The 23,748-nt window shown below is 41.1% G+C and overlaps 1 protein-coding gene across 2 annotated transcripts in view; it reads right to left on the bottom strand.

Annotated features, from left to right (window-relative positions):
* Positions 1-23,748, bottom strand: part of LOC111142390 (microtubule associated protein RP/EB family member 2) — a 95,742-nt gene that overhangs the window by 56,526 nt on the left and 15,468 nt on the right. Inside the window, exon 2 of one of the 2 annotated variants that reach the window (XM_022495441.1) lies at positions 9,106-9,233. The exons of the other annotated variant lie outside the window; for it this stretch is intronic. Within the exon in view, the coding sequence (XP_022351149.1) occupies positions 9,106-9,233 (128 nt within the window). The remainder of the gene's footprint in view (positions 1-9,105; positions 9,234-23,748) is intronic. 2 annotated transcript variants of the gene reach the window in all.

Genomic DNA, 23,748 nt, shown 5'->3' with positions numbered 1-23,748 from the left:
AGAAAGAAATCCATAGTGTAAAGTAAATGACAGCTTTAGAAAAATCCAAACAACTCAATATATTGGAACACACTTTTATTTCCCCTTCAGATACTTGTTTTTATAGATCTTGGTGAATAATTTCAAAATAAACATATATGATTTAAAAGTAAGCAGCTTATAAAAGAGAAAGTGAGAGAAGGGGCTCTAATGATTTCTGAAATTAGAATTTTAAACAACAAATGAGTCTTAAAATCTACCATGTCCTTGGGCTCTAGCCTGATGTCTCCCCAACTCTTCACCAAGATTCCTTGGACCATGGAGTCAGGACTCCAGGCAGCAAAGCTGGTGGAGTCAATGCTGGGGCTTCTCAAGTGCATTCTAGCCTTCACCCTATACTTCTGCTTTGAGCCTTATCACCTAGACCCACCGCAGTGCAACAGTGCTCACCTGGGGACCCACAGCCATGGACCCCATTCGTGGTTTTTGAGCCAGTAAAACTCAGCAGGGTCTTGCTATAGATTAGAAGAAAAAAGGACCTGAACCCAAAAAAGTGTGATAATGGGTTTTTGAATTAGTGTTACACTTAGAACCCTGAAGATGGCATTCATTTGTGACATTTGTGAGTTTTCCCAGATAAGGGAACATAACTAAACTCTAGAATTTAAGAGATCGCTTTGTACAAATTCATACAATTATTACCAGTTTTTGTGATTTTATGGAGAACTCTCAAAGGTATTAATTTGAGTTTCTAATAATATGTCATTAATTAGCTTTGTTTCTGTTAAAGTACTATATTTAGTTCTTTGTGATTACATGTTCCTTGATTTTTTGTTCAGTATAAATACTGCCAGTCTTCAATAAGATAATCACATTCTAGGTGATATATTTTCCTAGCCTATCTCCCCTATTTTACGGTGTTCACCATTACCTATGAGGGACTCCAATAGAAATGAGTAAGAATAGAAAGGACGCATCTGTAGATATGTACCTGTGAAAAAAGTAATGGAGTCACATGACACTTATCTAGTTAGGGACCTGAGCAGTTATCACTGAGGACTGGCTTTATGGAATTTAAAATATTTGTTGTGGGGCACCTGACTGGCTCAGCAGGAAGGGCATGTAGCTCCTGATCTCAGGGTCATGAGTTCGAGATTACTTAAATATATAAAACTTAAAAAAAAATGTTTGTTGCATTTTTCACAAAGAAATGAGCAATTCTATGGTTTCCTGAGGATATCCCATGTATGCACAGTTGCTTCAAATAGAGTAAAATCAATCTTCACATACTTATATGATGAGATCATGAGGAAAAACTGTCTTTCTCTTATAGAAGACAACGTGCTTCATGTATTTCAGGGCTGTCCCTAATAAAACACCTAGTATCTTACATATTGGTCACCTCATCTGACTCAAGAGGGAGGATTTCTAAGGTCCTTCCCAAGCTACGGCCATTCTAAGTCATCGAGGCAGCACCACCCAACTCCCAAAGAACAGGAAGGAAGATCCTTCTCTGCAGACTCCCCATGACCCCATCCCCTCCCTCCTTAGTATATCCAAAGCTCTTCCAAAGCAGCACTTAGCTTAGTGTGGTCTCTGGTCTTTTGCAAGGACAGAACCATGCTGCACTGAGCTCCTAGAGGACAATGGCCAAGACTTTTTAAAAATTTTATCTTATTTAAATTCAATTAACATATAGTATATTATTAATTTCAGAGGTAGAGTTCAGTGACTCATAAGTTGTATATAATACCCAGTGCTCATTACATCATGTGTCCTCCTTAATGCCCATCACCCAGTTACCCCCACCCCCTACCTCACCCCCTGCAACCCTCACAGTTTGTTTCCTATAGTTAAGAGTCTCTCTTATGATTTGTCTCCCTCTTTGATTTCGTCTTATTTTATTTTTCCCTCCCTTCCTCTATAATCCTTTTTTGTTTCTTCAATTCCACATATGAGTGAAATCATACAGTAATTGTCTTTGTCTGATTGACTTGTGTTTTATTTATCTGGGTTCCCAGGGCCCTGCCCAAGGAAAGGGTCAAAACATGTGTGCCAAATAAAACTAAATTGATTATCAGAACTGAATACAGTAATGAGCTAGACGAAGATGTGGCTGATTGCTTGCAAAGATGCATCATCCATATACATAAAAACCAATTTTACAGGGCCAGTTTGATCAATGAAGTGAATACATATTTTCCCACTAGGGTATTTAGGATTACAAAATGCAGTAAACAAAAAACCCAACAAAAACAAAGCACCAGGGGTGCCTGGGTCGCTCAGTGGGTTAAGCCTCTGCCTTCAGCTCAGTCATGATCTCAGGGTCCTGAGATCAAGCCCCGCATCGGGCTCTCTGCTCAGCGGGGAGCCTGCTTCCCCCTTCTCTCTCTCTGCCTGCTTCTCTGCCTACTTGTGATCTCTCTCTCTCTCTGCCAAATAAATAAATAAAATCTTAAAAAAAAAAAACAAAAAACAAAGCACCAACTTATGTTTACTTTCAGTATTGCACAACAAAGGAACAGTCAACAAAACTAAAAGGCAACCTACCTCCCTAATGGGAGAAGATATATTTGCAAATGTCTTATCAGATAAAGGGCTAGTGTCCAAAATCTATAAAGAACTTACCAAACTCAACACCCAAAACCCAAATAATCCAGTCAAGAAATGGGCAGACATTTCTGCAAACAAGACATCCAAATGGCCAACAGATACATGAAAAAATGCTCCACATCACTCGGCATCAGGGAATACAAATCAAAACCACAATGAGATACCACCTCACACCAGTCAGAATGGCTAAAATTAACAAGTCAGGAAATGACAGATGCTGGTGAGGATGCGGAGAAAGGGGAACCCTCCTACACTGTTGGTGGGAATGCAAGCTGGTGCAGCCACTCTGGAAAACAGCATGGAGGTTCCTCAGAAAGTTGAAAACAGAGCTACCCTATGACCCAGCAATCGCACTACTGGGTATTTATCCAAAGGATACAAAATAGTGATTCAAAGGGACACCTGCACCCCAATGTTTATAGCAGCAACGTCCACAATAGCCAAACTACGGAAAGAGCCCAGATGTCCATCAACAGACGAATGGCTAAAGAAGATGCAGTGTGTATGTACACACACACACACACACACACACACACTAGAGTATTTCTCAGCCACCAAAAAGAATGAATCTTGCCATTTGCAACGATGTGGATGGAACTAGAGGGTATTACGCTAAGCAAAATAAGTCAGAGAACAACAAATACCATATGATCTCACTCATATGTGGAATTTAAGAAACAAAGCACAGGGGTTAGAAACACAGATGAACAGAGGGGAAGGAAAAGAAAAATAAAATAAGATGAAAATAGGAAGACAAACCATAAGAGATGCTGAACTCTTGGAAACAAGATTGCCAGAGGGGAGGCGGAGGGGGGATGTGGTAACTGGGAGATGGGCATGAAGGAGGACAACTGAGGTAATGAGCACTGGGTGTTATACGCAACTGATGAATCACTAAATTCTACCTCTGAAACTGGTAATACAGGATATGTCAATTACATTGAATTTAAATAAAGAATTAAAAAAGATATATGTAAATAAATTTAGAAGGGAAAAAAAACCTACTGTATTCCATATTCTGCTCAAGAAAGTAACTCCCTTTCATCTTGTGCATTAGTTGGGACACAGGAGTATACCGCCCTGTGCAGTGACTAAATCTGAGGCTGGACCACTCCCTTCATTACCCAGCCTACTTTTTGGCCCCCTGCCCTTCAATTAGCCAGGATACTAAGACCAAGTAAATGGATTTTAAAATAAAACTGGAGGAAAAAAAGTCACCAAAGAAAACCCCAAACCAAAAAAAAAAAACAAAAACAAAAACAAAAACAAAAACAACCAAAACCAAAAAAAAAAACCAAACCAAACAAACAAAAACCTACCTCTCTTCATAATAGGTCACAAATTTGAATACTATTCCATTGTAATACGATTACATCTATAACCATAGCAACACAACCCAAGAGATTTTAACTTTCTTATAACAAATAACAGTGTGATTTTATAAAGCTAAGTAAGCTCTTGAGCGGACAGACACAGATTAAACATCCTTACTTGGTTTCAGTTCAAGAGAGCCAACAGGAGAAGGTCTACTAAATTTAGACATGAGCTGATTTCATCACTAACCTGTCCTGAAAGAGGTCTCTGCGGACAGAAGAAAAACGGCACGGGGACAACACACTAGGACGGGATTAACCTAGTTACGAGGCACAGTCTGCAGCCAGAAACGGTCACAAAAAATATTCTGCGGGGCTCACAGCACCTGTCCAGGCCCTGGGGCATGGCAGACAGCCACAGTTTTGTGAACCCCAGAGTGTTTCTGTGAAACCTAGTTCCTTTCCGGAGAGCCATCAAGGCCCCAGAATTGTAAATGTGACCACAGCGATTGCATTAGGACCAGCTGAATCTAGACGCTTTCCCCGAAGGAAAAAAAAATACCAGAAACTTGATCCAAGACAGAGCTTGAAACAATTTGGAGAAGCACAAATTGAAACTGAATCAAATACTGATCATGTTTCTTTCTAAGCTAGTGAAGAAAGTACCTAGATTTTCCATCTGAAATAATAGTTTAATTCCAATTAAATTTTACTAAAATACTAAAATGCTCAGGAAGGTAACTGAGCTGTCAGCCAGCACAGGATAGTCCAGGCAGTGCCCCACCCGCCACCTCCACACACAATTTGTATCTCTGAAGGTGTAAAAAGTCCCCAGTTGGCCTGTCCTGCAGAGTGGGTGGGAAGGAGGAAGGGAAGGTTGCACAGAGAGGACAGGCAGTCTGCACTAGGCTTTGGAGGAATGGGAGAGCCGCTGGTGCTGAGGCTGCTGGTCGTGAGGTTGCTGGCCAAGCCCCCGCAGTGACTCAGCAGCAGACCCAGTGGCTTTGCTGCTTAGATCCTGGCCAGCAAGAGAGGGTGAGGACACAAAAATGGGTGCTGAAAGTTTCAAAGGAGATTTGGTGTATTGGAACGGGAAGTGGGGTGCAGAGGAAAAGGAAAAGGGACATTTCTTCCACCCCCATCAAATTCCTCTTCCCATTTCTTTCCGTTCCTCTCCACATAGTCTGCTACTTTTCCTATCATCTCCAACATGGTATCTCAAGTTGTTAAAGCTGTTTTGTTTTCTTTTTTTTTTTTCCTTTCCTGGATTTTTAGCACCATGCTGTCCATCTTTCCTCTGAGTACCTTACAGAATATTCACTGGTTTGAGCTGGTCGGGAGCAAAAACAAAGTATCTCACCCCACAAAAAGCCATAGCAATTTTAGGAAGCAACTGAACTCTAACTTAGTATTTTGAAGCTGAATCAGTCTGGTGCCTCATGGGGTTCAATCCCCTACTTCAACCGTGGGAAAGCCACAGATACTGCGCATTTTTACAACAGATTCAGGTGAGCTGTACGGTGTCCTGTGATTATGGGTGCATGTGCCCATCCCTGTTAAACTGCTTTCCATTTACCAGCCCCATTTTTCACCTGAAACGTAAAGGCTGCTTTTCACAAGAAATGAATGCACACTAAATATGCATATGATTCTATGGCCCAGATTTACTGTTCAAAGGAGATTTTCATAAGGTTACATTCTTGGGATAAAATACCAGGAGGTAAGAGTGAGTCATTTTCATTGTTTTGCAACTCACTGCAATCTATCTCCAAGTGTTAGGCCTTCTCACACCACCTCTCTCTTTTTTTTTTTTTTAAGATTTTTTTTTTAAAATTTATTTGACAGAGAGAGAGAGAGATCACAAGTAGGCAGAGAGGCAGGCAGAGAGAGAGAGAGAGGGAAGCAGGCTCCCCGCTGAGCAGAGAGCCCGATGTGGGGCTCGATCCCAGGACCCTGAGATCATGACCTGAGCTGAAGGCAGAGGCCTTAACCCACTGAGCCACCCAGGCACCCCCCACCTCTCTTTTAAGATGCTTCTATACAGGGGTGTAAACTGAAGTCATTAAAATAAAAGTTGAGTAACGCCTGGGTGGCTCAGTGAATGTCTGCCTTTGTCTCAGGTCATGATCTCAGGGTCCTGGGATTAAGTCCCACATCAGGATCCTTGCTAGGTGGAGAGCCTGCTTCTTCCTCTGCCTGCTGCTACCCCTGCTTGTGCTCCTTCTCTCTCTCTCTCCCTCTGACAAATAAATAAAATCTTAAAAAAAATAAAAGTTGAAGGAGAAAAACATATCCAAGAATTTGACTACTTGTAAGTATGAGGAGGAGAAATCCCTTAGTGATTTGTTCTTGTCCTAATAGCACTGTCCTAGCTGCCTTAAATGTCTTCTAGAACAGTGAAGGATATAAATAAATAAACTCATAAATAAATAAAAAGATGGCATCTTCCTATGAAATGCCATTGCTGAACAGAGGAGTCACAGACTAAATTATGAATGAGGAAACTGTACCCGATAGGTTTTGGATATTTTAACTTCATTTCTAGTGGTTTGAGGTTTCTCTAAAATGCACTGCAAGGTCTTGGCTACAGCATAAGGTACCTGGGGTGCTTGTTAAAATACAGTTTTTAGGCTTCACATCCAGAGAAACTGATTTAGAAGGTCAAGGATCCGAAGAACCTGCATTTTTAAGGAGCCCTATAAATTATCAATGCATAAGGTCTACAGTTTGAGGAAACCACTACCTAAAATTAAAGACCTGTTTTTGTACTACATGGATTAACATGATTTAGGGGGGAAAAAGAAAGTTATCCTCTGTACTACAGTTATTTTTGAGTAAAAACCTGTTTCAGAGCGGAAAGGAACCTTTGCATCTACTTTATTCTTCTGAATCACTAACCTTGTAACTTTAGGCAGCCAGTGAGTTATCTTAATAAAAATTATCTGTTCATTAGTGACCAGAATGGTTTCTAGCAGGTTTCATCCAGCTGCAAGCGGCTGTAAAATGCATACCAATGCTTTAAGAGAACGGAACAAGAATGTTTCACAAAGGCCGCTGAAAATTTTGTTGAATTTGCCTTATTAGAAACATGAAAGATCGGCAAAAAAATTACATTTATCATCCGAACATTTATTACATCTATTACTACTCTATCTAAAAATCCTAATTGCCTTCTCACTGCATTTGCTAGCAAAAACTCTCCACGCTTATTACCGAGAAAGCTGTTCACGGGCTCATCCACCACTGAACTCCTTCCTTCCCATCTCTTTTCTTGATAACCAGCCCCAATCCCCTTATCCGCAGGTGCATACACCCACTTTGAGAGTAAGATACACTTTCTGTCTTTGCCCCTAGCAGTTGCAAGCGGATTTTCATTCACCCAGCAACAAGCATCTCTGAGGGAAGAGTATGTGTAGGGCACAGTGGAGAAATGGAATTACCAACAATTATGATATTGAAGGGATATGCGCTTTTAACAAGGGAATTGCTAACAGCAGAAAACTCTGGGTTTCTCCCCCAGGCAAAGTAAATTACTAGAGTGCTCTAGAATGCATAACAAGAACAGTACCATAAAATGTGATTGCGTAGAATCTACAGTTGAATGAGATGCAACGGGCTGTTTCCGACAGTGACTACTTGGAGTCCTTTCAATAGGCCAACAATATAGACTTCGCATGTCTATGCCAGTCTATGCCAGCTTTTCTGTAGCTTGTACTCAAGGGCAAAGAACTGGCTGGTGAGCATCTATTACTGACCTCACAAATCATAGGACTTAATGTTTGAGGTCTGGGCACAAGGAGGGTGAGTGAGGTAATGCCTCAGTTTTAGCCAACCCCACTCTGTTCCTTGGGAGACAAACTATCATGGGAGAAGAGGTATCAGGAGAAGTGAAAATCTGTCCTCTAGAATCTGTTCTCAAATCTTGACCTAGGCAAAGGAGAAAACAGTCACTGGTGGGTGCTGGACTGAGGGGTCTCCTGGGGCTTTTCAAATTCTGATGACGCTTCATGAAATCTCTTTACACATGCGTCTCCCAGGAAAGACAGGAGGTCTTCCCGCTGTACCAGCTGAACCTGCTAACTCCCTTCTATCTGTTATGTCTTGTGGAATTTCATGCAAACACACTTCAGGAATACTTCCTAATACCATTTTCATGTCCGAGCCAGAGAGGAAAACTCTTACCCATAATTCACAAGAAGAAAATACTTCGTACATCCAAAGGAAGACCCTCTCTGATAAACACTTTAAAGATGAATTACTTTACCAGTGGCATGTTTTTAAAAACATGCTCCTACTTTATCACTGATCAAATCTTCATTTTTTTTTTTTTTTTAAACTCAACATGCATTCCCTGCAAACCTACTTGATATCAGGCATGGTGCCACCCTGGGCATCTGATGAAGAATAAAACTCAGTCCTGTCCTCAAGGACTTCTGGGGCCTTCAGGCGAGAAGGAGTTGGACCTTCTAGCACAGCGTGGTCAAGTCTTACTATGGAAGAGTGGGCACAGTGTTTTGGGAGATCTGGGGAACTCTTCAGAGGAGTGACAACGGAGTCAGATTTTTAAGTGTGAAAGAGATTATAACACAAATGAAAAGAAGAAAGACATTTTTAGCAAGAGGAGCATGAAACAAGTTATGGAATGCAAAAGGCAGTCTGTGGAGAACAGAGGATTTTGTGGGACTGAGGCACAGGGTGGTGCAGGGAGAGAGGTAGAAACTGAGGAGGAACGATGCAGCAAAAACAGAAAAAACTTTATCAGCCATGAAAAAGAATGAACTTTATCCTGTAGGAAGGACAAGGTGGAGTCTGGGAGGTTTTTTAAGAAGGGGTTGCAAGACCCAATCTATGTTTTAGGAACAGAAGTGCGATGGCTGACAGGATGACTGAGAAGAGCTGACTGAGAAGACCAATAAGGCAGAAGTGCAATGGCTGACGGGATGACTGAGAAGACCAATAAGGCAGCATTATAGACCGTTCATAATATGTGTTAGGACTGTTCTATGCTTTTAGATGCCCACGATCATTTCTCTCTGCACGTTCTTTAGTTGTATCTGAGTTTCCCCCCTTTAATTATAGATCAATACCAATAAATATTTTTTCCTACCCAAGATACATCATCTGCGGTTCATAAAGTAACATTCCACATGATATGCAGTAAACATTTAGGTAAATACATTCTTAAAAAAGAATCTCTTACCTGAACAAAGCTGTTCCACTTTTGTGTAGTTTAAAGATACTATGTCATTAACCCATGCGATGATGTCATGTCTGCTCATAGTCTCTTGGGTTATCGAGGTAGAATACACATTGACCGCCATTCCCCAACTAGAAAAAGACAAATAAGGAAAAAATTAACTCCAGAGCATAAAAGATACCTATTCAAGGTCAGGACCCCGGGCAGAACCCTAATGGGATGGAAAAGGCCTGCTTCAGCTGAGCCTTTTCTCTTCTTTCTCCCTCTCCCACGTATTTGCTTAGATACGATGAAATGCCACATATTGTTCATGCAGGACCACTTCACGTCTTCCTCTGAGGGCCTCCCAAGGTTTTTAGGTTCTAAGGTACCTATTTTCTCATGTAACTTGGTCTCACTGTCATCCTTAAATCGATGTGTGGTATTAAAAAGTTGTCATGTGTGCACTGGGGTCACGTCTCATCTTTCTACATAACTTTGTCATACTTCCATCATTTGCCAACAACTCCCCCTTGCACACTGCTTGGAGATGGGAATGGGAGCTCTGTTGTATCCAGCTGCTCAGGCTAAAAACACCATGCCCACTCTTGCCTCTTCTGTTTCCCTCACCACCACATATGATCCACCAGCAAATTCTACTGGCTCTACCATCAAAGTATTTTCCAACTTTGGTCAGTGCTCACCTGGTGCTCTGCAATATTAGTCTTTTCCTGGGTCTCGCAATGTGCACCCTTGCCCCCCACCATGTATTCTCAACACAGCAGGCAGAGTGACCCTACTGACAAAAATCAGATGCTCTCTCTCTGTAGTTTGAAACTCTCCAAGGGTTGCTCATCCCCCAGTACAATCCAAAGTTCTTGCCAAGCTTTAGCCAGCCTGATATATTCTGACACCTTTCCTTACTACCCTTTCCCTCACTGCACGCCATCAGGACAGCCCCCTGGCTGTTTCTGGAACTCCTCCAGCTCACCTCCTCTTCAAGGCTTTTGTACTGCTATGGCTTCACTTTGGACCCTGACCCAGTTTTAAGGGGCATGCCCTCATCTCCTTCATCAAGGAGGCCTCATCTCTTATTCTTTCCCTCTTCACAGACCTAGGAGAGAAGCTCCACGGGGACAGGGATTTTGTCCATTTTATTCTTGTATATCCCTGGTGTCTAGTTCAGTTCCAGACATAGAGTAGGCTTTCAATAAAATGCTGCAAGAGACACGTGCTCCCCCACCCCCTCCCATGTAAGGTAAGCAGGGCAGTGATATAAGCTAGGTAAGCTCCGCACTTTTCTTTAATCAGCTTTGGAGAAAATCCACTTTAGAAATGGGCTTCATTTAAGTTCCCTTGGAAAAAAAGAAATCCTCAACCTGGTATTCTCTATTTCTAAAAGCTCTGGACAAAGCTTTTATAAAAATATATAAAAACATCTGAATAATCTGAAAGACACGTACTACTTGCATGAGCCTTCCCTTTAATTAATATACTTCTTCTGACCATTTCATGACACCTTTCACCAACCTTACACCAGAGTGATATACACAGAAAAAGTGTTGCTTAAATATTTTGTTATCTGAAGCTCTATGTAACTGGTTTCCTTTTTTTATATTAATAAACTTTATTTTTTAGAGCTGTTCACAGCAAAATTGAATGGAAGCAGAGTTTTCCCATAGACCCCCCCCCTTTCCCCCCTTCCATGCTCTGCCCTATACACATCCCTACTAGCTGGTACATTTGTTGCAATCAATGAACCCACACTGATGCTCCGCCACCTCAAGTCCATGGTTTACAGTAGGGTTCCCTCTTGGTGTCACACGTTCTACAAGTTGTCACAAATACACGATGGCAGGAAGCCACCACTGTAGTGTCATACGGAGTAGTTTCATGGCTCTAAAAATCCTCTCTGCTCCGCTGCTTCATACCTTCCTCCCAGCAATCCCTCGCAACCACGGATCTTTGTACTATTCCATGGTTCTGCCTTCCCCAGAATGCCATGCGGGGAATCCTACAGCATAGAGCATTTTCAGGTCGGCTTCTTTCACTAAGTACTGCACAGTGAAGCTTCCTCCAAGTTGTTTCATGGCTTATCTTTTTAGCACTGACTATTCCACTGTCTGAATGCACCACTCAGCTAATGAAGGGTATCTTGGTTGCTTCCAAGTTTTGGCAATTATGAATGAGACGGCTACAAACATCCATGTGCAGGTTTTTGTGTGGATGTGAGTTTTTGATTCATTTGGGTAAATACCAAAGAGCACTATTGGTGGCTTGTATGATAAGAGTATGCTGAATTTTGTAAGAAGTTATTAATCTGTCTTTGGTGTCTATCCAAAGTGGCTATACCCGTTCTGCAGTCCCACCAGCAATGAATGAGTTTCTGGTGCTCCATATCCTCACCAGCATTTGGTTTTGTATGTGTTTTGCATTTTGGCCATTCTAACAGGTATACACTAGTAAAAAAAAAAAAAAAAAAAAATTAAACATTTAAACCTGGTTGAAACTTTGTAATTTTATTAGTTCTGTGCAACATAAAATACTTGAATCTTTAAAAAAGTATGTATTTATTTATAAATACATAAGAAAGAGAGAATATACAGGGGGAGAGGGGGCAGAGGGAAAGGGAGAGAAGCTCAAGAAGATGCCGCACTGAGCACAGAGCCAGACGTGGGGCTCAATCCCACGAAGAGGAGATCATGATCTGAGCCAAAATCAAGAGTCAGACGCTCAATGGACTGAGACACTCATGTGCCCCTACTTACATACTTTTATGTAAAATGTTTCAACTTTTATTTAAAAAAAAAATTTTTTTAAGGTTTTTATTTATTTGACAGAGAGAGAGCACACACACAAGCAGCGGGAGCAGCAGACAGAGGGATAGAGAGAAGCATCGATCTCTCTGCTCAGCCCACTGCTGAGCAGGATTCTGGGATCAAGACCTGAGCTGAAGGCAGACGCTTAACTGACTGAGCCACCCAGGCACCCCCCAAATTTTATATATATAAAACTTATTTTGAAAGTTTTTGATACGTAAAAAAAACCAGTTGTGTCTATTGGCTTCAACAGTTATCAGTATTGGCCAATCCTGTTCCATTTATACTAGTCCATACTCTGTCCCAGATCCTACCCTCTGCTCCCCAAGCCAGTTTATTTTGAAATAAGTGCCAAGCATCATTTTGCCTACAGGTATTTCAGCATGTGTGTCTGAATGATAAGGGCATTAAAAAACTCAAATAGCATTATCACATCTGAAAATAAAATTAATTTAGGCATTATAATGTTAATTTTTTCAGTTTGTTTGAATCTGGACAAAAAAGATTCATACATTGTGCTTCTTTGATGTGTACTTTAAATATTTTCTATCTGTAGATTTCTTCTTCATTTCTACTATTTTCTTTGCAATCTATATTTTTTCTTTTCTTTTTTTTTTTATTGTTGAAGAAACTGGGTTGTTTCTTGTACAGTTACTACAATCTGGATTTTGCTCACTGCATCCCATGGGTGTGGTCTGACATATTCCTCTATCCCTCGGGTTCCTACAAATGGATCATTTGATCCACGGGCCAGATAGGATTCAAGTTCTAATTGAGGGTTTGGAGGCAGGATTACCTTGCAGTGTTTGAACTTCCATCAGGAGACACATCATGTCTGACTCCCTTTGGGATATTGTTAGCTATTAACGTTATTCGTTATTCGTTCAGAGCCACCAATTCTTTAGACTGCAGAGTCATAGTCTATCATTCATTTTTGAGCCAAGACTAGTTTTACAAAGAGAAATTTCCCCTGTGAGGTACTGGTTATGTAACAAAGACAGGATAAGTGCCTGATTTGCTTTCTTTACCATTTTTCAAAATAATGAGGTAGTTCTCTACTATTCTCCAAACATGACTAATGAGGTTTTTATTTTTGAAGCAGAATTATGAACTCATAGCAAATATGTTTCAATCCACGTCTCAACCAAACACAGTTTAAATCTTTACTGGTGTGAGCTTGCAAGAACTTATTCAAGCTGTTTTTTGAACTCTTCTGACAAGGTCCCAGTAGTCTTTGATCACTTCCTTGCTTTCTGGTATGACAAAATGTTCCAGGCCCAACCTGAACATTTCCTGCCTTAGACATAAAAATGGTTATTTCTCCAAAGGTTCCTTACTTCTTTAGTCACAAAGAGTATTTAGAAATAAATATTTTTAAGCATGGCTATATAGGACAGGAAAATCTTGTTTTACACAAAAATCTACGTATTTGTAAGAGAGTTAGGTTTCGAATGTTTATTATGTCTATAGCAATAAAAATCTGCTTTCTACCTCCCGTGCTAAATGAAGATTTTTTTTTTTAAAGATTTTATTTGTCTGAGAGAGAGAGTATGAGGAGGGGAGGGGCAGAAGGAGAGAAGGAGAAGCAGACACCTTGCTCAGCAGGGATCCCAAGATCCTGAGATCATGACCTGAGCTGAAATCATATGCTTGACTGAACCACCCAAGTACCCCGAAGTTTTTTTATAAATATAAAATAAATACCCATCTATCCCTAAGAGCACCCTTATCTCTAAGTTCTTTTCCCCTGAAGACCTAAAAACAAAAACAAAAACAAAACCCTCCTAGTACTGGCATTTCAGATAATGGCACCATCGTCACTTCTTTTCTACAACACTATTAAAGCTTTTTGAATATCTGATTAATAACATGCACTGTTTTCTTCAGCCATCATTTATTAAACAAAACCGTTTGTTTTTAATACCTAAGCAAACTTTGTGTGACTATGGAAATGATATAAAATCTTGATAAAGATAATTCAAGACTTAGAACATTTTGAAATGCTTGAAGTAATTTTCACTTGCTGGTCTAACTTTTGGCAGTTGAAGTAATCTTCTGATGGTTTCTTCCTCAGGCAATTCTGGAAAGCTCTGCTCTACCAAGCATCATTGCAGGATAAGGCGCAAGGCCCAGAGATGTGCTACATGACGTTCAGCCAAATTGTAATGAAATTTTTTGTCCAGATGATTTAAAGACAACTAACCACAGAGCAGAAGAGATCCAATCAGGTCTGTGATTTAGAAAGATAATCCCAATACAAGTGAGTAGAGATGTTCTGTGGTTTCCTAATAGAAAAAATGTGCAACCAAGGCACAGATTACAATGGCTTTTAAGAAATCCATGAGGACAGAGAAGCTAGTCATTCCTTTGCTGGAGGTTCTGCCAATGAACCACACACTCCTCTGGTCTTTACTGATAACATCCCCTAAGGTCAACAATCTTTCCATATCCAAATAGACATTCAGCTCACAAAGGCAGGTAAAGCACTATGTGCCTTGAAGGAGTTCATTAGGAAGACCAGAAAACAATGAAATAGCACTTGATCTTTGCTTTAGAAAAATTCCAGTTAATTAGTTACGAGACTCACCCCTCTAACCTCTACCACAACCCTTCTCTACCCAACACAGCTGCAGTCCCCAGAAACCCCAGCAATAAGAGTAACCTGCTTTAGGGGACCTGTGGGAAAACCAGAATGGAGGGCAGAACAAGAGGAGGGTGAGTGAATGAAGGTTAGGAATATTTTTTCTTTTTTTTTCTTTTTTTTTTTTTTTAAGTAAGCTCTACACCCAATGTGGGGCTTGAACTCATGAACCCAAAATCATGCTCTACTGACTGAGTCAGCAGGTGCCCCTATTTTCTTATGTTTTCTAAAATAAAACAACAACAACACATTAAATAGATTTCCATACCTACTTTGCACTAATAGCAATGGAACCAGTATAGTTAATTTCTAATTATAATTTAGAATATTCTTATCAACCTTCCTCTAAATTTCACCAAGGTACTTGCAAGTCATTTCACTTTGTGACTGTCCCTTGCTTCCTTTATTAGTTTCCCATCCAAATGCACAACGCCTTCTGATTTTAGACAGAGAGCACTGGGTCTAGGACCCATCTCTGGGAAGGGATGGTGCTCTTCCCAACCTCTAGGAAGTCAGGAGGAGCCAAAGCAAAAGAAGAATTCTATTCCTAGGTGGTTGGGTTATGGACATTGGGGAAGGTATGTGCTATGGTGAGTGCTGTGAAATGTGTAAGCTGATAAGCCGCACACCTGTACCCCTGGGGCAAATAATACATTATATGTTAATAAAAATTATTAAAAAAAAAAAAAAAGAATTCTATTCCTGCTCTGCCATCCATGCTTTTATCTTCCCCAATCCTTCAACTCCCACTTTTTGTACCAGGGCAACTCCAGTCTATTCAAGCTTAAAGCATTCAGGTGACTAAATGGTTCCCAGAAGAAAACTGATCTTTTTCAAAAGTTAAACTCAGGGCTGGTAAAAGAATATTTAACAATCTTTGCTTTTCTGTGGACACACTCTAAAATCCTAAAATTTCATTATAATTTCTTGGTGCCAATATAGCTTACAATATAAAAGTACCAGCCTCCGCTTATTCAGAAATGTTTGGATAACACAAGGACTTTTTCTTTTATTTTAAAGTGATTTCATGCTTCCATTTTGATCCTTGAAAGAATCTTGTGAGGAAAGCAGGGGAGGAATTAAAATAATTCATATAAGACATCAATCTAAGAAACTGAAAGACACATAAATAAATGGAGAGATATTCTGTGATTATGGATTGGAAGAATACTGTTAAGATGTCCACACTACCCAAAGCAATCTCAAATTCAGTGCAATTCCAATGGCATTTTTTTTTTACAGAACTAGAATATAAAAATTTGTATGGATCCACAGAGGACCCCAAGTAGCCAAAGCAATCTTGACAAAAAAGAATAATGCCAGAGGTCTCATGCCCCCTGATTTTAAACTATATTACAAAGCTATAGTAATCACAACAGTATGGTATTAGCAAAAAACCAGACACATGGAACAGAATAGAGAGCCCAGAAATAAACCCACACATGTATGTATGATCAATTAAGACAAAGGAGGCAAGAATATACAATGGGGAAAAGACCATCTCATCCATATATAGTGATGGGAGAACTGGATAGAAACTTGCAAAAGAATGAAACTAGACCACTAACTTATTCATATACAAAAATTACCTTAAAACGGATAACAGACTTGAATTTAAGATGTGAAAGCATGAAACTCCTAGAAGAGAACACAGGTGATAAACTCCTCAACACTGGTCTGAATGTTTATTCAGATCGGTCGCCAAAGGCAAGGGTCACAAAAGCAAAGATAACTAAGTGTAGTTACATAAAATTAAAAAGCCTCTGCACAACAAAGCAAACCATCAACAAAATGAGAACTGGGAGAAGACATCTGCAAATCATATAACCAATAGGTTAACATCCAAAATATATCAAGAGATCATACAAATCAGTCATAAAGTAATCCAATTAAAAAAAGGACAGAGGATCTGAAAACATTTTTCCCCAAGACATACGGAAGACCAATAGGCCCGTGAAAAGGTGCCCAATATCATGAATCAGAGAAATTTAAATTAAAACCACAGTGAGGTATCACTGAACACCTGTTGGAATGGCCAGCATCAAAAAGACAAGAAACAGTGCTGGTGAGGATGTCGAGAAAAGGGATCCTCATGCACTGTTGGTGGGAATGTAAATTGGTGCAGCCACCGTGGAAAAGAACATTGAGTTACTCAAAAAATTAAAAATATAACTACTATATAATCCAGCAATTCCACTTCTGGGTATTTATCCAAAGAATACAAAAACACTAATTTGAAAATATATATGCACCCCTATGCTCAGTGCAGCATTATTTATAATAGTCAAGATACAGAGCAACTTAAGCATGCATGAATGATGAATGGATAAAGATGATGTGATACACACACACACACACACACACACACACACACACACACACCAGAGCTACTCAGCTGTAAGAAGGAAATCTTGTTATTTGTGACATGGGACAACATGGATGGACTATGAGAGTTTTGCACTAAGTGAAGCTAGACAGAGAAAGACAAGTAGCACATGATTTCACTTATAAGTGGAATCTAAAAAAACAAAACCCAGATTCCTAGATAGAGACAATACAGTGGCAATTGCTAGAGGGGCAAGGGGGGAGGGTGTCTGTGAAGTGAATGAAGGGGGATCAGGGGATACAAATTTCCAGTTATAAAATAAGTCTGGGCGATGTAATGCACAGCATGGGGAATACAGTCAACAGTGTTGTATTAACTCTGTATGGTGACATAGTAACTAGATTTATTATGATCAGTTCACAGTGCATGTCAAATCACCATGTTGTACACATGAAGCCAGTAGACTATTGCATGTCAGTTATGCATCCATTAAGAAAACTTCAAAAATACTAATTTTTTAAGATTTTATTTTTAAGTAATCTCTACACCCAACATAGTTCTCAAACCCACAGCCCTGAGATCAAGAGTCACACGTTCCACCCACTGAACCAGCCAGGCACCCCTCAAAATACTAATTTTTAAGTTTATTAATTTCCAAGGACTCAGCCAAGAAAAATGAATGGCTGAGAAAGGTAAGTAACACCAAGTTCTACAGAATGAAAACACAGGGAACACACTGTGCAAAGTTTACTCTGGATCTTCAGCATGTCTTTTCCATGGAAACAACAGTTTATTCTGATATAATCGGCAATCCCGTTTCTGGGCCATAAACACTTCTCTTGGTGCCACCCTTGCAAAAAAAGGAAGTCAAAGCATTGCCCTCTAATTTGTAGCTTTCCGTCAGATTTTTAACCAGATCGTAGGTATTTAAGACCTGATAAGTACAGTAACACTGAAAGAAGATAAAGGATAATTCCCTAGCATGACAGTCTCTGGGCCACTGTATTTTGACACAGTATTCACTTTTTTTTTCTTTTTTTGGGAAGATTTCTTTTAGAGAAAGAGCGCATGCCCACATGCAAGCTGAGCAGGGGGAGGGGCAGAAGAAGAGGGAGAGAATCTCCAAGAAGACTCCCCACTGAGTGTGGAGCCTGAGGTGGGGCTCCATCCTAGGACCCACAGATCATGACCTGAGCTGAAACCAGGAGTCGGACGCTTAACCCACTGAGCCACTCGGGTGCCCCTTAAATTTTATTTTCAAATGAATTTGCATTCACTGTTACCACTTAAAAATAAACCAGTAACAACAATTTATTTATACACTGTTATCATGAGTGTTTGCATGTCTTTCCGAAAAGCCGGCTATATAGATATTTTGCAAATAGGAGAAAGAACAACATACAGAAAAACAAAAATCCCTTCATACCTCCAGCAGGCAAAGTCACGACTCTGACTTTTCTGTGGATAGTGACTTCAGAAAAAAGGAGAGCCTCAGGCTGGGGGCCCGTGTGTCGATTTTGTCTCCGTATTCAACATGTGGTGGTGGGAAGGGGAGAGGTTCAGCCAGTTTAAGCTCTGCAGCAGTTAGCCATATAAATTAGAAAGCGCACTTCTGCTTACCAAAACAAAAGGAATTTTATGCGACCAACTGGAGTTTGCCTACTGAGCAAAGCCTGGATAAAGACTTGGCAAGCCCCAAACCACGGAAACCGAAGGATGAATTCTATCACCTTCCAAGGCATGGGCCTCTAAACCAATTACAAAATATTCTGCAATTTTGATGTCCAAGAACAAATTTGGCCAAGTTTGTGAATTTGGAGAGACACTCTTCTGGAGTGTCTCTCCAAAATTTGACAAATATATAAGCTATCCTAGCTAGTAAGCATCATGTGTGGCCCTCAACTGAAATTCTTTCTTATGCAACTTATTTTGTTTCTCTGCCCCACCCTAACCCTTACAAATAAATCACAGCCATACATGGGGTCTGGGGAGGCAGCTACTTCTCATTTCCTCCCTTCACACTTTGATCAGTCCTTTTGAAAGAAACAGTTTCTTTCAGTGAGGCTTACGACAGGCCAGGTGTCGCAGGATCCTGGCTCCGGTCCTGTTTTGGGTGTGTGGCTCTAAGAAGAGGAGTCTGAGAAATTAATTTTGGGAATGAGGCATGTGGAGCTTATTTTCATTTTGATTTCTTCCCCCTACAACTAACGTTTCAGTTTGCCAGGCCTCCCAAGTTTAGACACGACCATCTGCGGAAGAACAGCCCTAAGTGGTTGACTACTGTCTGCGGCTCTTTAAGAAGGCCCCATTTGGCTTAAATTTACCCCAAACCCATTCTGAAGCTGAACTGTTAAAATACCTTCCTGACATAAGTTACCTTCTTTATGCCACTCCCTAAAGGAGCCTGGATGCAACTGGAAACGTAACATTCAACACAAAACGTTCTGAAAATTCGACCTGCCCTGTGCCAATGCATTCCATTCACACATTTTACCCCGACATCTGACAGCTATACCCATATTTGTGGCTCTCTGTCTTCGCTCTCATTAACAGGTCCCTCTTCTCCACATGTTCCCCCATCACGGGAGAATATCCCTCTCCCAGTCTAAGATAAATATATGCAGTCCATCCTTCACCCAGTTTCTCACAGATGAAAACAAAGAGCCACCTGGAAAAGTCGTCTGAAGAATAATGCAATTTCTCTTTCACCTGAGAAACGGACTTGAGTCGAGGCACATGAAGGATTTCTGAAGCCCTTATAATAATCCATGGCCCAGGTGGTTTCTTCAGTAATATTTCAAGACAACAGTGTTTCATAGGAAGTTATGTCCTGCTGACCCGGTGTTAGCATTCCTTTCAAAATATCTCAAAAGTTGTTTGTACCACGTGTCCATACATGCCAAGGTAGAAAAAACACCTGTGAGCCATAAGAACACCTTTCCTTTACCAGTCATTGGACTTATACTTGGTCCAGGTCAAGGCCTCACTTTTAGTTCCTGTCTCACATGGTGTTGTTTGCCTTAAGTTTTTTAGGATTGTCAAGGTTGGCCTGCCTACCTACCTACCTATGCTACCTACCAGATGAAGTAGGGGTTGGGGGGGGGCACTATTTCAAACAGACTTGCAAACATAGCTTTTTCCCTAGAAATAATTTTTTGTCATTTTAACAGAGATGGACATTTTGCAAATACTTCTAATCAGTCACAATTCTAAGATTTTAAAAAGAGATTTAGGTATAACATAGGTATATGTCAAAAAGAGATTTAGGTATAACATAGGTATAACACTGAATATTTCCTTCTCTTACAAGTGGCATCTTTCTAAAATAACTGATCAATATTTTGAAGCAGCAGCAGATCAAATACCGAGCCAAAGGAAGAAACCCCGAAAGCTGTTCTCCAAGACGACTTCTGCGTTAGAAACTAGGTTATCCGCTCCATCTGAGGGGCACAGAAGAGATTCGGTCCCACAGCAGACAGTCACTTAAACGAGGGAGTTTTCCTTTGAAAAGCCTTGCAACAACACGACTAGATTCTGCCTGAGTGCCTCCTTCCTGGCTCCCTCCCTAACAAAAGGCGGATGTGAAGTCTCCTGTGGTTGTTCCTCATAATGAACTGGGCATCAGCAGGGAGTGACAAGTCAATGTGTCCCCTGAACCAGAAACTTCCCTGCTTTTCAGCTGTGCATAATTCATTCTCTAGATTCAATACCGTGAGGGGTGGGATTTAAACATTTCACCAAGGAAAGACTATCTCCAGATAATTCTCAATTCATCACTTTCTCTTTACTTGTGACCTGAAATGGAGGGCGGCGGGAGACAGTATTAGTTTGAGGAGGGGGATCAGGACCCAGTGAAGCCGGAGTTAAAGAGGGTATCTCTGAAAGACAAACTGTGACGGGATGAAATCTCCCTGGAGAGACATCACAGAAACCATACTGAGTTTCATTTAAAATTGGGTATTAAGGCTTCCATTTAACTTGTGGAATAATTGATGTATGCATGGATTGTAGGGCCAGGATGAGAATTTAAGAGGTCACTTATTGTCTTCAGGTAATAAGAACACACTTAAGCTGCTGTGCGCAGACATGCATCTGTTTTATTTTTACGGGGCTCTGTGACTCTGTTATGGGATTAGACAACGAAAGACTCACTCCTCCAGCCACGGACCCTCCCTGGAGAGCGCCACCGGCTAGCGGAAGGGCCTCCTTGGGTAGCAGAGCTGAAGGCAGGACTGACCTCAGAGAGGGACAGCAGAGACAGCAGGACATGGCCACAATGACAAAACATGTCTATTTTGTCAAAATGGATGTTGTGAACCACTGCAATTATTAATGTACTCTTCAGTATATCAGTCACTACTTAATGATAATGCTTTTAACATGCATCCGAAGTTTCATTTAGTGTGACAATCCAAAGTCCTAATTCCAGCTAAGGAGAGAGAAATTTCTCACTCAGAGGGAATCAACCGAAAACATTTGTCTAAGGTGCTCATCTCTTTTACCATTAACTGCTACTTTTCTTTTTTTTTTTTTTTTAAAGATTTTATTTATTTATTTGACAGACAGAGATCACAAGTAGGCAGAGAGGCAGGCAGAGAGAGAGGGGGAAGCAGGCTCCCTGCTGAGCAGAGAGCCCAATGCAGGGCTCGATCCCAGGACCCTGGGATCATGACCTGAGCTGAAAGCAGAAGCTTTAACCCACTGAGCCACCCAGGCGCCTCATTAACTGCTACTTTTAAAAACAGATTAAATTTGGGGCGCCTGGGTGGCTCAGTCAGTTAAGCGTCTGCCTTTGGCCCAGGTCATGATCCCAGGGTCCTGGGATTGAGCTCCGCATCGGACTCCCTGCTCAGAGAGTCTGCTTCTCTCTCCCCCTCTGCTGCTCCCCCTGCTTGTGTGTTCTATCTGTCAAATAAATAAATATCTATTTTTTAAAAAAGATTAAATTTGCTCTGGCCATACCACCATGTATTCCAAGTACTATTTTTAAAAACAAGAACATGTAAACACAGATTTTTCCAACCACCTGCAAAAGGAGGTTCTAGAGCTAGCCTTGAAGATCTACCTCTATTTTAACACCCTCGTCATTCTGTGTCAGTCCTGTCGGGTACTTTCCAGGAGGTGCTTCCTTAGCTGGCCTGCCCACAATACGGTAAGGAGACAAAACAAATGCACTTCCAAAACAACATACATAGGTTTTGATTTTTTCAAACTCGGAATTAATGAGTCAATAGTGATGGCCCTGAAATGACTTGGAAACTTGGCTTTTATCCCAAGAATGAAAAAATTTTTGAATTCTAAAACAGTTCTTGGTGGCATTTGTAGTGTTCACTGATATGAAACTCAGCTGCATATAACGGAAGAGTAAAGGCTAAGGCCATAAACACACACACACACATACACACACACACAGAGGCATACATTTCTTCTTATGGTCAGAAATGCAGCAGATTATAGCTGATGATATTTGCTTAAACGTCCATCTGTTTCAAACAGTGGGTGGCTCAATCCATGCTCTGAAAATAATTTCAATGACCCAGAGCTCATTCCCATGCCACAAGGCTTGGCTGGTCTCCTCAGGGCACCAATTTTTGTCAGTGCCCTCCCCCCGCCCCCCAACTTGGCTCCCAGTACATCCACCCGTTCTTGACCATATGCCTTCTGTTTATTTTCCCAGTCCTACTTGGCTCTGTTCCCTCTCACCCTGACCTTAGCTCTCTCCCATGATCCAAGTCATTTCCAGTCAGGTTCTAAGCCTCTGCACCCCCCAGCGTGACCCCAGGTCAACCTTTCAGGGCATAGGTGTTACACCCACCATGGTGGGCAATCATGCTCAGTAAATAAACTATCATGCATAAATTAGGTGCATAAGATAAAGCAGGAGAGTATGTGATGGCCGAATGAACACGCCAACACTAGGCCAAGCTGTGCAGTAGGTGAATTTTTTTTGGAAGCGCCCACCTCCGCCCCCCCATCCTGATTTTGAGCGACTGTTGCTCTTGGTAGTGCGGATTCCTCACCAGGTACTTAGCATGTTTAGCTGTCTGCCTTCTCAAAACCTTGTCATAGCAAGAAAACAAATAAGGGATGATAGCTTCAAGGTTACTCCAGCAAGGCCTCAGGTAAGGAGGTCTCTCCCAGCACTTGGCACCACTGGCTGCACCTCATGCTTCTGGTTCAGTCCGAATGCTAACTCTCCGGCAAGCCTTCCCTGTCCACCCTCTGAAGTGGCCCCCTCCGTTATTACCACATCACACTCGTCTCCCTCTTTGTGCTCCTAACACAGTCCGTTCTTATCTCACTTCTTTGTTGTCTGTCCACCACCTGCTGCCCCCAGAATGTAAGCTCTATGAAGGCAGAAACTTTATGGAATATATATTGTTACCTGCTGCCTCTCCTTTGACTAAAGCAGTCCCTGGCACGAAGTGGGTGCACAATAAAAAATGCCCAACGGATGTATGTGGGGGAGAGTTTCATGGGGAGGGGAAATTCACGAGGTGCCTGAAATCATACCATGTAACCAACAGCCTATGTAGGCCTCTCGCCCAGTATGCCATAGTTTGGAGGGAACACATTAGGATTGAATAAATTCAAGACCTCTTTTAGGTCTAAACAAGAATCACGTAGAGAAATGTGCCATTTTTTAGGTCTCCCAACACGGACATGAAAAGCTCAGGAACTATACTGCAGCTTCATGAGAGCACTGATCTAGGAATCAGAGCAACTCTCAGCTGGATTCGTAAACTTGGACACATGTGCCTCACCTCCTTGAACGTCCTTTTCTTCATGGAAGTAGGTAACACACATTTTCTCATTTCCTCTATGCGATAGCTACTGATTTTGTGCAGTTATGTGGGAAAAGACAAACAGATTCAGGTCTA

This window comes from Enhydra lutris, unplaced genomic scaffold, assembly GCF_002288905.1.
Source record: "Enhydra lutris kenyoni isolate GAN:26980312 unplaced genomic scaffold, ASM228890v2 scaffoldscaffold8, whole genome shotgun sequence".
NCBI classification, from domain to species: Eukaryota; Metazoa; Chordata; class Mammalia; order Carnivora; family Mustelidae; genus Enhydra; species Enhydra lutris.
Note: the sequence above shows the minus strand (reverse complement) of the source record. Positions and strands in the feature narration are given on the sequence as shown.